Source organism: Lepisosteus oculatus, chromosome 2 (assembly GCF_040954835.1).
Source record: "Lepisosteus oculatus isolate fLepOcu1 chromosome 2, fLepOcu1.hap2, whole genome shotgun sequence".
Taxonomy (NCBI): Eukaryota; Metazoa; Chordata; class Actinopteri; order Semionotiformes; family Lepisosteidae; genus Lepisosteus; species Lepisosteus oculatus.
The window spans coordinates 55575382-55590785 of NC_090697.1; the positions used below are offsets into that span (position 1 = coordinate 55575382).

At 38.7% G+C, this 15404-nt stretch overlaps 1 protein-coding gene across 7 annotated transcripts in view; it reads right to left on the minus strand.

Moving 5' to 3' along the window:
* Positions 1-15404, minus strand: part of nhsl1b (NHS-like 1b) — a 184359-nt gene that overhangs the window by 81026 nt on the left and 87929 nt on the right. Inside the window, exon 1 of one of the 7 annotated variants that reach the window (XM_069179399.1) lies at positions 8813-9960. The exons of the other annotated variants lie outside the window; for them this stretch is intronic. Within the exon in view, the coding sequence (XP_069035500.1) occupies positions 8813-9038 (226 nt within the window). The 5' untranslated portion in view covers positions 9039-9960. Of the gene's footprint in view, positions 1-8812; positions 9961-15404 lie in introns of those variants that run through there. 7 annotated transcript variants of the gene reach the window in all.

A 15404-nucleotide genomic window follows, 5' to 3' on the forward strand; every position in this document is an offset into this window, starting at 1 on the left:
CACTGTGGCAGAGGGATCTACTCTCTTTCTAAATGAGTTCTGTCCACACTTTAAACCGAGGACACTTTACATAGAAGCAGGTACATTCATTTCGGTGTCACTGTCACACCAGTCACATCACAATTGGTTTACATGAAATCGGCAATGCCTCGGGACATTTAATTTTGGATTACAATCTCAAGATCTCATTTACATAATAAAAGAGCAGGTTACAAATTTAAACGTGGCTCTAACTGCCACGGCTTGCTGAACTTGTTTCTCTCCCCAGAGTTGCTGCTGTTTTAGTGAACGTCTTTTCAACATGGTCCTGCTGGGTAACCGTCTTGTGAAGAGCTGTAGCAGGTGCAATGATTGAGGCAGAGAACAGGAATCCAACAGGGAGAGAGAGTAGCTAAGGGCCTTCCAGCTTTGTCCAGAGCCAGCTTGACCAGCACCAAGGACAGCAGGGAGCAAGCTGGCGTGCTCTGCTCATTCTTAATCAGGCTCTTCAATTATCAACAGCTAACATGTCAGTGTATGCCCAGGCAGGTAGTCCTCGCTGGCCATTACAAACCTTCACCTTTGTGAGCCACTGATTTAAAGCACGGAGCAGCATTCATACAGCTGGAGGACATTAAAAAGAAATCAATAGGCTCACAGGCTAATGAATAGATTAGGGCGTGCATTTGAAATAAGCTGTAAATTAAAAAAGACTAATTCCTCTCCACACAAGTGGAAAATGTTAGAAGCCTCCTTACAATAAAGACATATAGCAGAATACTAATATAGCGGAGTTAGAGACGGCTAATCAAAGTAACATCGGTCCATTCTTGAAATTTGATCTTGGTTAAAAGACAGCACCATGCTAGTCAGAATGATGTATTAAGAGCTTTTTAAAAGCAGTCCTTTAAAAGACAGCAAATCTTCACTGGACTTAACCTCACTAATAATAATAATTGCATTTAATTTCAAAGATATCATTTCATCTCTTAAATGCTCCATAGAAAATACATGATTGTAACTGAAAAAACAGAAAACAACTTGGCGTTTACTGAGATTAACTCCCACATAAAATGTATTTTTTTAGCCCTTTTCATTGGTTTATATTCAGGAATTGTATTATTAAACCACTGTGTATTAGCACGTGTAAGTATTGAATTGAATTGTTCAATAAAATAATTGTTACTGGGTTTTAAAACTGAAATTATATAGGAACAAGTTTCTTTACTGCTAATTCAGAACACTACATAATAAATGTATTTACCTTAGGATAATAAAGATAGAAAAAGCAACATGTTTAATATGTTTATAATCTAACAGTATTACATATATTTGTATGTAGTTGTAAAAACTACATAATACAGAATATAATTACTAAAATAAAAATAACTTTAGAATTTTACACAATACTGTATGTAAAACATATATTCAGGCACATACACATGTATGCATATATTGATTGTAACATTCATATTAATCTAATGACCACCCATAGAAATGGATTTACTGTAAAGCAAAACTAATGGTTTTGATTTTGCTGTTTCAACACATTTGGAAGATACTGTATACATAGAGTAGATTAACTGTAAAAATACACGCTACTTTGATGTCAAACACCTTGACACCACTGCAGTGATGAAATTGTATTAGAGCTGTGACATATCACTAGAACCTGCAGTATTATTTGCAACATAATCACCTCACATGACCTCTACATGCCCTGAGCTTGAACCCAAAGCAGAAGCTGATCTTCACTAGCAATCTGATTGATCAATACACTCAACACAAACTGCCGAAGGCAAAACTCCGCATTACCAAAGAGAAAACCTGTGACGAACGCAAGCAAATTGGGCTTCGTTTAATTTTGCCTGAGCACATATATGTGTTAAAAACATTCAATCTTCCTGCACAGAACATTCAGCGTAGTAGCTTATTTCTACTTATGCTCCCAGTAACTCTTCTTGGTTCGAAAGAGTTTGACCTACAACTTTTATTTCATTCATAAAATCCCATTATGAACCTTGCAAAGTCCCTGCAATGAAAGAGGATAATATTCTAAAATTATAACATCATAAAAAATTATATTTAAAAAAGCAGAAATGACTATTATCTCTGTGCTTTAGTACAAAAATAAAATGTTTTGGGTGTTTCAATCCATGATAAAAGCATCATACAGATTGCTACACTTTTGCTGCACTACTCTGGCTATCTGTCTCTTTTTTTAACACCAAAAAAATACTACTATAAACAACACAAGGTTTTAACAGAACTCAGAAAAGGTCACTTACCTAAAGATAAACCGATGCCATCATCATCAGGACATGAAAAACAAGAGAGAGAGAAGGATTGTTAGTACCCGATGAGCGCACAGCTAGTGTTACTGTACATTTATACAGCAGTGATACAGATTTCATTCCTGTTGTACCTATAACAGCTTACACTCAGATCATTATGACACCCCATGCTTTACAGGGAGTAGATTGCTCTGTCATTAATAAAGGACATATGGCCTCACTAAAACATACAAATCCATAACATGAGCTCCATGACACTACTTGTGCAAAACCAAGTTTCTATCACTTGTGAGAAACTCTAGTCCCATGATGTCATGGTGAATTATTTCACTTCTTCAAGGTGAGTTTTTAGTCCATCTAAATCAAATGGAAAATATTTTTATATTGTGTGACATTAAACTTGTTTATGACTACATTTTATAAAGAACTGAAGATATCTGCATGACACAAGCTAAAGAAAGCTGATTTTGAGAGAGAATATGAACACCTTAGACTGAGCCAATGAAGCAAAAAGGCAGTTCTGAACTGCTCAGACGATAGTAAAAGGCTTCAAAGTAAAATGTACTCTGTTCTCCTTATATTTCATAGAGCCTCATTTCATGTTCTCTTACTACAGAATTTTATTAAAAGAAACAAAAATAATAAGCACTGGCTACTGCAAGCAGAGCTTATAAAAAAAAGCTACATCTGAAACTTGGGAGAAGCTTGTAATGCCAGCCAGACCGCAGATTATTTTATGTTTGACAATTTTCAACAACTGAGACTTTTCGTCCCCACTGCTATATATTTAGCAATCCCCAGTTCCTGCCATTGTGGCTTTTCTCCTTTTGACATCCAAGTTTCTCTGTTGCCCTCAACACAGTCAAGTCAGATTTCTGCAGAGTGAGTGGAACTTGGCACAGTTACAACGGCATCCAATGTCTGCATGCTGTTATGCAGCACTAGTGACTACGACCCAATAAATACGGAAGAGAATAATATACAAAACCAATAGTAAAAGTAATAAATAAGAAGGTTGCTGTAAAAAGTAGGACAAAAAAACACATCTCCCACATACATTTACACCTGATGATCTGTTACATTATACATTTAAAATTAAGTTGAAATTTCCTCCAGAACAAAAGTATCACCACTGCTACCTTCTAATACAACATTGCTCTGGATGCTCAGCAGTGAGAAGAAAGAAGTCAATTAAGGAATTAACAGAGCACATAATCACTGGGGTCTGCTGAACAAGGGCTGTTGATTGAGTGCTGGTGCTGCCCTCTCACCAAATCTCTCATAATGGAGAACAAAAAGCCATCATCTTCCATCAATTGGATCTTTACTACAGCACAAAATCTGCCTGCCTTAAAGTACTGATACCATGAATATCATTCTTAAGTAAACTAAACTACAACTGCAATCAGACTCATCATCTGCTGAAAAAAAGATCTGACACTGTGTTTGAAAATTTAAATAACCACTCCTGATTAACCCCTTGACTGCAGAACAAGGCCAACAGAATTCCTTCAAGGACAAGAACACTGCTAAAGGGTGATTCCTGTTACAGTGGATTCTGTAATCATGTTTTTGAATTCACAGTGTTTTATGTTAGATGTGACAAGATCATTACACAAAAGGGGCACAAATAAGCAAAGCACCCTTTTAAGAAAAGCACCCTTTGATCACAGAACCACAGACAGCACTGGCACAATGTAGCCGTTTTTCACCTTAAGCACTGCAGTAGTAGCATACTGTATGCACACTTTCTGGACACAATCAGCAGTCCTGTCCTGCAGATATGCCAGGTAATCCATATCCAGAGGCATTAAAAACAAAACAAATGTTACTGGTTCTAATATTCATTTGGGGACTTTTATGATTTTCTGTAAATATAAGTGGGCTTTACAGCTAAACATCTACAGGAATAGCTGAAGCTTTTTCTCAGGTACTCAGTGAAGTCTGTGTCCATAGTGGAGTGTACAGCAGTTTGGAACATAAGACCCCCAAGCAGGGTCATTTTGTCTGAATTTGTCATTAAAAGAAAAACTTGGGAGTGTTTAATGCAAGATGGATGGTATCCCTGTGTGCAACACACATGCAAGCTTAAAAGAATATTAATATATAGAAAAGTACACTAAACTGCTGGCATTACCTGTAAGTCTAGTGTCTGTCTGTATAGCACATTTCAGAATATAACAGGCTTGACTGATCCCCACAGAAACACCCACCACTGACATAGTGATGAGCACGACCAAACTCAAGACAGAACCAAATTTCCATCCATTCATTTTCTAACCACTTCCTCCAGTTCAGGGTTGTGGGGGAGATGGAGCCTATTCCGGCAAGCAATGGGCACATGATGGGGTACAACTTGAACGGCATGCCAGTCCACTGCAGGGCGCACACAGACACAGACACAAACATGCACACATTCACACCAGGACCAATTTTAGAGAAACCAATTAACCTACCAGCACGTCTTTGGACTGTGGGAGGAAACCCACAGAAACACGGGAAGATCAGGCAAACTCTACAGAGACATCACGCAGAAATTTAATCCACGGCCCCAGCACTGTGAGGCTGCAATACTAACCACTGCACCACCATGCCGCCCGGAACCAGTTTTGATATCCTCAAATGTTGCTAGTAGGAAAGGCCAAATAAGTCTTGTGTGCTGAGCACAGAAAAATAATACAAGTCCAGCCACACAATTTTTCAAGGCTTAGGAAAGGAGTAGGCTCCAATAATTAATGTCAGTACTGAGCTGCATATTAGCAAACAGAGCAAAAATAACCCTGGGACAGCAGTTTTGAAACATTTACCTCAGTTTGAGGTCACCATGGCAGCAGATGAAGCCCTCATTTCTATATAAACGCCTGGAACTAGAAGATGCGTGGTATTGCTAATGCTGTCCAAAAAGTCACTAAATTAGCAATAAGATGTTTTTAATGATCTAGTATTAAGGGAGAACAGCACGTCATTGACAGTTTCCAATTATCTCATATCTGGCTGGGATCAGCTCAGCCTCGCTGTAATGCCCTTTGTTATGCTGCTGGCCTTTTTCAAAACAGCGCTGTCCCCTTGGCACTCTCAGTTTTCTCCCATAAATGACATTACATTGTAAATGCAAACTCGAATAAAGGCATTTAACACTTTGATATTTGCTGATCCTCTGCACAGCAGTACAGCATGTGAAAATAGTGCTGAAATGGAGCCAAGAGGTTGCTTAGCAGCTATTAAAAACAACCTAAACATGTCCATATTTCACCAGCATGTAACCATAACTCAAGTTTGGCATTTTAAACCTGTACATTACAGCTTACAATTAAGCTACTCTATATTTTCAGTATGTGTAAATTGAGTGTATTATCTGTACTTTCAGCAGTGCATTCTTTTAATTAATTTTTGTGAAGTATTTCATTTCCATATTAAAATACAGTATTTGCCATTTACTGAGATTTTGTTTTTACTCAGCATTTTCATATTTCTGGAAGTGTTTTTACTGTAATAGAAATTATGATGTGCCTTCATTTGGTAAAATCCAATGTAATTCATTTCCTTACCACATTATCCAATATAGGGTCATAGGGAAGCTGGCGCCTATGCTGGCAAGCAAGGTTCACAAGGCAGGACACACCCTGGGTGGGATGCCAGTCCATCGCAGGGCACACGCAAAGACAGACACACAAAGACTCACACCAGGACCAGTTTTCCCAGAAGCCAATCTACCTAACAGTATGTCTTATGACCGTGGAAAATGGAGTGGCGGGAGAAAACCCACGTGAACACAAGAAGAATGTACAAACTCCACGCAGATGGCACCCCAGGTGTAGAATTTGAACCCAGGGCTCCAGCACTGTGAGGCAGCAATGCTACCCACTTTCCCACCATGCCACCGCAGAATATATGTTAAGTAAACTTGACATTAGAAGTCCTTCAATCAAAACGTTAACAATGATGATAATTTAGAGGGAAATTACAACAAATAACCCGAGTACAGTGCTTGGATGTACAGCACATGAAGCTTGTGACAATGAGAGTGAAAGGCCCTAGACTTTATTTTCCATCACAGGCAAAGTGACAGTGTCTCAAAGTCCCTACTGCACAACTGTTAAGGGGAAAACAAACAACGATCTGTGTATAACTCAATAAAAGAACAATACATCCCTATTCAGCATAAACTCAGCCAAGTAATATGGAAATAAAGAAAAAATCTAATAGTCAAGAGTCATGATGCTCAAACAGTCAAGAAATGTCTCCTCTATGAACTTCATCTTGACCAATATCTGAAGTCTGGAATCCCCTGGGAAAGAAAACCTACTTCGGCTGTCTAACATCAGGAAAGACAACAGCAGCACACAGTCTTCTCTCTGCCATCTCTTATATTCTTCCCAGCTCAGAGCTGGCGAGACTAGATTTACTCCGGGACTAGGCTCCACATTGGCACAGTGGTTAGCATGTTGCGTTGCAATGGGGCCTACTGGTAGGTCCAGGGAAGACTGGCCCAGGTGTGAGTGTGTGCGTGTGTGTCTGCCCTGCAATGTATTGTCATCCCATCCAGAGTGGACCCCACCTTGTGCCCCTTGCTTGCCAGGATGGGCTCCAGCAGGATGGATAGGTTGCAGTACTACAAAAGTCCTTGTGGCACACCTGCTGTAAATGGTAAAAAAATTAGTCATTACACACTTCTCTGGCAGCCATTTGTGTACATCAATATATCAGGGCCTGTCAAAATAGAAAGCTCAGAATTCAGCTCTGATACAGCGCAGTTTGAAAGTGACATATTTGGGAAAAGCAATGAAATTAAAAATTAAAACACAACAGACAGTCCATCACCATAATTAGAAATTGAGATCTAATAACACAAGAGAAGATACAAATGAGAGGAAGCCACTGAGCTCATCCAGTCCTTTTGGTTGTTAGCAGTTAACATGAGGATTTCATCCAGCCATTTCTTGACAAAAGCCAGCATACTGCTTCAGCATCATGAGATCGTGAGAGGTTCAACATCATGCTTGAGTAGCTTGTTCCATACTTTGCCACGAAGAGTGAAAGCATGGCAAAACACAGGGACACTGAACGTGTTCCGATTTGCCAATGAAATCTTTTATCAAGATTTAATTACCAATCATGGCCTCCTAATAATCCCCATCTATGAATTGGCTTCATTACTCTGCACTCCTCCCCACTGATAGCTGATGTGTGATGAGCGTTCTGGCGCAGTATGGCTGCTGTCGCATCATCCAGGTGGATGCTGCACATTGGTGGTGGTGGAGGGGAGTCCCCATTACCTGTAAAGCGCTTTGAGTGGAGTGTCCAGAAAAGCGCTATATAAGTGTAAGCAATTATTAATATTATTATTATTATTATTTTCTTAATACTCACATAATGGGTCATTTACAACTGGAAGCCAGCCAAGAGCTGCCCAAATTGATAACAAAAGCCAAACAATTAAGAAACAAAATAAAAGCTTGCTGGTATTGTTGCTCAGATAAAGCTCGAGATTAAACTAAGATTTAAGGCACTGGGGATCACATGGCTGAATGAGAATGGTAAAAATTTCTACTCTTATAATCATCCTGTGCTGTCTCTGTCCCAGGAGTAGGTTGTTAGGAAGTGCTCACAGGTACAGTAGCAATAAGAGTGCCTTTAACCATGTCAATAGTATTGCCAAGGTCTGAGAGTGACTGCACTGCATTAGGCAGTGACATCAGTCAATATCAACATTACATTAACATCACCAGAGCAAACTTCAACCTCAGCCACTTCCTACCTACTTGCCACAATAAAGTGTGAATCACTGAGCACTAGTGAGTACTATCTGGTACAATAAAACCACCAATAAAAAATATGGCCCCATTGTTCCTCACAGGAAAAGAATGAAAACTTCCTGGTTAGTTAAGAACAGCTTGTTTCATTCTAATCTGTTATTTCAGGCCACGCTGTAACCATCCACTGAAACAAAGTTGTTTTTTAACAGGAAACATGACTTAAGCATACTCTTTTGAATAAATCATTTGGGATTGACTGCAAAAAAAATAAGTAGAGTGTTACTGTATTATTGCTTTAATATATAGTTATCAATATGCAACACAATTGGAAGCCAGGTGACCCAGTGGATAAAGAAGCTGACAGTGGATGTTACCCTGACCAAGATACTGTATTGAACTTCCTTAATCCTTTGTATATAAAACTAACAGCTGTTGCCCCGGTTCCTGCTAAATGTAAAGATTTTTTAAAAAATCAATCAGATGCACAATATGATTACAATTTTGAATTCTACAGTACAATATTGACAGATTGGAGAGAATAATCAGAAATTAGGTCACTAAGTTCATCATCTCCTCCTTAAGCTCACAAATATTATATCAAGCTCATCATCTCCCCTTAAACATCAATAACAACCAGGACTTGGTTTGTTTTCTCATTCTCCTGTTATGATATTTATGATTACAAAAGCACATCACTAGTGCGAGGCTGCTCTCCTGCCCAGTGATGTCCCTTGAGCACAGTCAGTTCTGCCACACACCTGGTGAAAAAACCTGCTGCCTTACCTCTGCAGATCCCTCCTTTACCTTTCCGGTGCCGGGGGACATAAATCCAATCGTCATCATCATCCTCACCCTGCTGCCCCGAGGACAGCTCCCCGCTGCTGCGGAAGAGGCGCCGTGTCTGTTTGGACAGCGAGGAGATGCTCAACCAGCTCAGTGCACGCGGGATGGAGCCTGTCCTGTCCTTCTTCTCCCTCCTGAAAGAGCCCGAACTCCGCTCCCGCCTCATTCTGCTTCTGTTTCACACTCCGCTGTCTGACGGGAGACCAGTCTCCTGAGCCCACAACTCTACAGAAGAAATTTTTCCCCCAAACTCAAAGACAGCCAACAGTACACTGGAAGAGATCTCATTCCTTCTCCAGCACGTAAAGCCTTTTATGAAAGCAGGTGCCTTAACATCCACAAAACCAGGATATTATAACCCTTTGCTTTGGAGTATATAGAAATCCTCACACTGTTCTATAAAAACTCCTTTTCCAATGACAAAAACACACACCGTTCCAAGAAAAACAGAACAGACCAAAGGTGCCTCGTTTCACCAGGGCAGTTCTTCCCAAACCGATGAAGTTTTAAATTTAATCATCGCATCCCGTCTCTCGTCACATCCTGATTGCAAACCGACCAAAGGTTTGTTTTGTCTAGTCTCGTGTTTAAAAACAAGGAGGAAAAGCCTTCTTCTCCTGTTAAAGTTGCTTTGGAGCTCTTAAGGAGGTCTTGGGCATTCAGTACCAGCTGATCAGTTGCCTTTCAAAACTAAAGCAAAAAAACATATACCAATATCTTCCTTTTCGTTCCACCTTTAGCTCCAGTTGCTTCTTCTTACAGAGTCTGTGTTTGCCTTCTATTTTTATCAGTAACCTGGTGCTCTGGCACACATATGCAAAGTACCCACTGCATGTTGTACTTTATCAGTTGCGTGCCAAATGTGTATCCTCACGTCCAGGCGCTGGACAATCATTCATCCAAAGCTGCGATGCAGTGGGAAAGCATGGCTTTGGATCCGTTGTGGAGAAGGAAACTACACCACAGCCAGCCTACCTTCTCCTTTGCCACTGTGCGTCCCTCATTAGAAGCCACTGACAGACCGACACAGAGACAGGCTCTGGGGTTAGGATTACGAGTAGGCAAGCCTTCGATTGAAATACGATCTGTCTCAGTTGCTTTCTCTCCCTCCTCCAGTCATAGCAACTGAGCCTAGAGTCCCCTCCTCCTCCTACAGTTCCACCCTTACGAACCCAGGTGACTGGTCACAACACTCATTATTTGTGAACTGTGCAATAAAAAGCCCTACTTAAAAACTCCTCCTCTACATGGCACCATTATACAAACAAACACAGCTTTTATAGTTAAGGCTAGGAAAGAAAACAGAGAGCCCAAGCAGGTGTCTCTGCTTCCTATCTGCACCAGCTAGACAACACTTGTGAAAAACATTCAGTTCCTTTGCCTCCGTGGAAGACTAAAAATTCCAATATTGCACTGTCTGTAATGCACTTAAAATATGGATTGTATTACATAGTGTTTTAAGTTTATTAACAAACCTATTTACTTTTTTCAGGTTAGGAAATTTGAAATAGCCTCAATACAAGAATCCACTGCTCTCTAACCCAAAGATTTCTGAAAAGAATTTTGATCATGATCATCCACCAGTTTCCTCTTAACAAAAAAAAAGATTTAATGCAAGATTTAAAGTGTTAAAGAGTTAGGAACTCACTAAAACCAGTTCAAGACCTAAACAGATGTTGGTGGAAAAGTTATTTATCAATCTGGCCATTTTTCTCTTACAGTATGTGTGGTACATTACTTCTTTACAACTGTTGCAAAGAAACTGAAACTCACAGTTGCATTGTGTTGCTAGAATAATAATAAAAAAAGACTAATCTAAAGTCAGTTTACTGTATTTTTTATAACAAGATTGAAGTCATTGGATTTTGAGAAAGGTACTTAGGTGAATGCCTACCTTAACCAATGTGTAGGATACCTGGACATCCAGGTACAACAGGCACCACAGAGAAACTGTTTAGATGGCACAACAAACATCACTGCTCAATCTGAAGTGAAAAAGTTGGGACATGCTAATCAGATACAGCAGAATTCCATGTCTCTGCATGACAAGACTACCACACATTGCACCTTGTGCAAGGACAAGAAAAATAAACCAAATATTCTAGATAGTTTTACCTTTATCTTTACATTTTCAACTTATTTTTTTTTAATATGAGGCACTCTTATGCAAAAACATCTTGGACTTTACCAATTACGTTATTTAAGGAAAGCCAAGGCCCTTTACCTGCATGGTTTACTAAGCTTCTTGGGTCTTTAAGTTACTATCAACTCAACAAGCAAATTAGGCCAAGCAGCCCTGTCTTGTCAACAACTCATGTTCATGCAAAAAAAATGCAAAACATCCTCCTGCCAGCTGTAACTTCTGATGAATACCATCTTGGCTGCAGCCTTTCCTTGTGTTCAATTCCTATATTTTAAAGCTATTTTTGCTTTTCTAGTTCTAGACTGAAAACCACTTGAAGTCTCACACTCGCCTGCTACCTATAACAGTGAACTTGTATTAATGCTAACATTATGTTCATATAATGCTCATTGAGTACTCTAGGCAAGAAGTAAATTTGCAAAGTGCTTTAGGAATGTGGAATACACACAAAAATAAACATAACATGCCTATCCTGATAAAGACAGTAATATTTCTTTAAAAACACAGAGGTATTGATTTGCATTAGTTGACATAATGTCATTAACTTTTACTTTAGCAGGCAAAACATGTTTAGCTAGCTCCTGTGTAAAAATAAGAACACAATTCAATATGGCTTTTTCTCTCCAGGAGAACATGTTTTAATTCACTACGTGGGGGCAGAACCACAGTTTCGTTCACCCTAATCTAAGAGGGAAGCTATAAAAGATCATGCTCTGCAGTTTGGTTTATATTTAAATGCACACTGCTTAGATACCACACAACAATATGAATATCAAACAAAATGAACCAAGCCCCGTCCTCATTATCGCATGTGTTTTTACTTTGTGGGTGACTAAATCCATCAGAAGTGGGCAGCTCTCAGATTACTTTATGATTCAGCTACATTGCTGCGACCTTTGACCCACACAGAGCAATAAAAAGGGAGTGCCAACTGTAAGGCTGTTAATAATTGAAGAGCCTTGGATCAAATGGGGAAGCTCCCTTTCAGAGAAAAAAACTAACAGCAACGTGCCCCACATGGGCGAACCTGAAACCAACAGCACTAACTAGAGCGGTTAAAAAGCATAAATTGTTCTTTCCAGAAAACCCTAAGATTTTACCAAAACAGTTTTGAATAGTACAAGTTGCCAAGAGCTGGTAGATTTGATAAACCTGATTTTATATAAAGTATGTCTGATGTTGGTTTGAGGACAGGTGAAATCTAAACTGTTCAACTTGATTTATCATTGTCATTCATTTAAGGTGAGAAAATATTAAATTACATTTGCAATATATGACTTCTCTGCAAAAGAAAAACTGGAAGAGGCCAAACAGAGCCAGTGAGATTATATCAAGAAAATTCAAAACAATGGTTCCATCTTAGATGAGGCTATTCATCCTGTAAAGCAGGGTTAACCATGGCAGGTCCTGAAAAGCAAAATCACTCATAGACTACTTGAAAATAGTTTAATGTTAACAAAGTAGGCTCAGTAGCCAAGTCAATTCTAGACAATTTGGTCGTGCAAATATCGAAAGAACTTATCCTCTCCAGGATATAGATTGGTTGTGTAATATATCATCCGCCAAAAACTATGACTTCTTAACAGCTTGGGGTTCACCAGGGGTTGAAGAGCAGGTTTAATATTACGTTAATCTAACTGCAACTAAACAACATAAGAGTTTAAATGTTTTCCCCTTTCTTCTGGACCTCAGGATTTCAATGGTGATGGGCAGATATGAAGCTGATTCCGCTCAATGACCTTTAAAGTCATCTGGGAGCTCCAGGAGATGCAAAGCGCTTTCTTTTTCATGGAGGACAGGGCCCCAGCTCATACCGCAATCATTGGAAAGTGACCACATCTACCATGGCTTAGCTAATCATAGGACAGAAATCCCTTTGAGAACGTGTGGTTTATCCTCGACCGATCCCAGGATAATAGCTCAAGCAAACCCACTTCTCAAGAATTCCCCAATGGAGGATATGTGCCAGGAACGGACTGCAAACCCTCAGACCAGGAATTCCAATCTCGTTCGAAGAACGTACAAGCACACTACTCTTTGCATTAAACAGTAGGAGATGCCCCTGAGTGAACCTCACACACAATTTGTCCACACTATCTTTATAATTTGTTAATTAAAACTAGCTTTTTCAACCTTCTTTCATCTATCATTAAGTGTCTAACTGGCTACCTTCCTCTACCTCCATAGATATCTTATCCTATCTTTGATTAGAGTGTGATTTTTCTCCCAAAATATGCATATTTATTAAGACAAACTGATCAGTGTTATCAATCAGTGTGATCAATTTTATCCAAAAATTCCAGGAGAATGGCTAATGATTTGATTCAATTTCAAATGTGGAAACCTTGAGTCACTGTTTAAAGCTTAGAACACAGAAATTAAATTTTAACTGCAAGAGGAAGCACCTGACAGTCTGTACAATTTTTGCTACATGTACTCTACCAAACACAAAGTGTACTTTAAGATTCTTTACTCTCATCTAAACTCTTAAATTTAGGCAAAGGAAATAATCAATAAGTCAAAATCGCAGGCTCATAATTTAAGGCCTTGAACCTGCATCAATATTTTCCGTTACAATGATGAAGGGCTATGATGTTGCTTTTTTTTGGTGTTTAAGGCTAAAGTGTTATTGCCAGGATTTGGTGTACAGTTAATTTTCTAAGTGAAAGATCAGCTTCATTGATTTTGTTTGTGTTAGATCTACTAGTGACAATGTGGGCTTAAAGATCTTGACAAAGGTCAGGCCATGTCAGCAGAATTACCAGTCCCCCCTGAAAAAGCTGAACACAGCTAAAGGAAACAGCACACCCCACACTGAAAGGCTTGAGTGCAATATGCTCATAATCAGAACATCACCAAATTCAGACTCAACACTTTACAAAAAGGGGATATTAAAATTATTTGAGTTGAAGCAAATAACAGCTGTAAAATGTATTATTGACTGAAAAGAAATTATCAGGAGTCATGCAGGTGTACTGTGTGTATATTTATACACACACAACATACACATGCAGTACCATTCAAAAGAAGTAGGACCACAAAGTCAAAAATATATCTCAGTGAATTCAAGTGACCATTACTTCACATTTCTGAGTGGAAAAATCAGGATTTGGCTGCATATCCCTTTCAGGTAATAACTGCATGAAGTCTATAACCCGCTAAGCTTACCAGAGCCAGTGTATAACCTTTAAAATTGTTTGGCAACTTTGAGCTGTCGCTTATTCCTGGTGTTCAGTTTGTGTTTCTACATGTAAAACACATTCACAACTGGATGTAAATCTTGAGATTGCCTTGCCCATTCTAAGATTTTCGACATTTATTCCTGATGAACTCCTTAGTTACGCTGGGTCCTTGTCATGCCGCACAAGCATGGAAAGAAAATGTTTCTGTAAACTACAGAATTCAATCTGCTGCCACAATATTTAGTTACATCAATAAAGACAAGTGAGCCAGTTTCAAGTGCCGCCATGCATGCCCAGGCCATGACACTACCTCCACTATGCTTCACAGTCGAGGTGGTTCTCTGGAGCATAAAACAAAACATCTCCCCTAAAACTCTGTTCTTAATTTTCCTGACTTATCTTTGTACTTAGTAGAGTAAATTCTGAAGCACAAAGGAATTTTATAAAATAATTTGCAAAGTGGAGGCTGCATTTAATCCATCATTCAGAAAGTAATAATGGGAGCTTTTAATATATAAATGAGGACATTTTGAAGAGGAGTAGATGAGTCATCTGTCCAGAGATATAAAGATAATAGTTGATTTACAGATTATAGTGAAGAAAAGGCAACAGTGCTGCTAGACTGTTAATAAGTGGCTAGTATGTCCAAACATTTGACATTCTCTATATATATTACATAGTCATATATATGTAGTGCTCAAATGATTCTTAAATATGAAAAGCAGTCAAATTAGTTAACACTGATCCAGAAAGGCAAATGCAAGCTTCTTATTCAGATCCCAGAGACTGTGTGATGGTACGTTGATGGTTGAGAATACTTTATGTTCCTGAGGGTCAAGCTGAGACCAATGAAGTCATTCCCTATGAGGCATTAGGCAAATGTGGGAAATTAAAGAAAAAAAAGTGCATTAAGGACATGTATTTCTAAGGTGAAGATTTATGTTATGTTAGAATTATGTAACAATATAATTACAATTAAAACGTTGCATGTGCACAACAGAAGCATTAGACAAATCCAAAATGAACAACATTTTTGATAAAAAGCTAAAAATCTATTTTTATATAAAAACACACTTTATAAATATGCTTATATAAATGTATAATATATAATAATGCAACTGATGTAAATGTAAAATAGAAAGTAAAATACATATTCTAAGTATATAGTTTTTGCAACATATTCCCAACATTATTTCCAATAGATAAT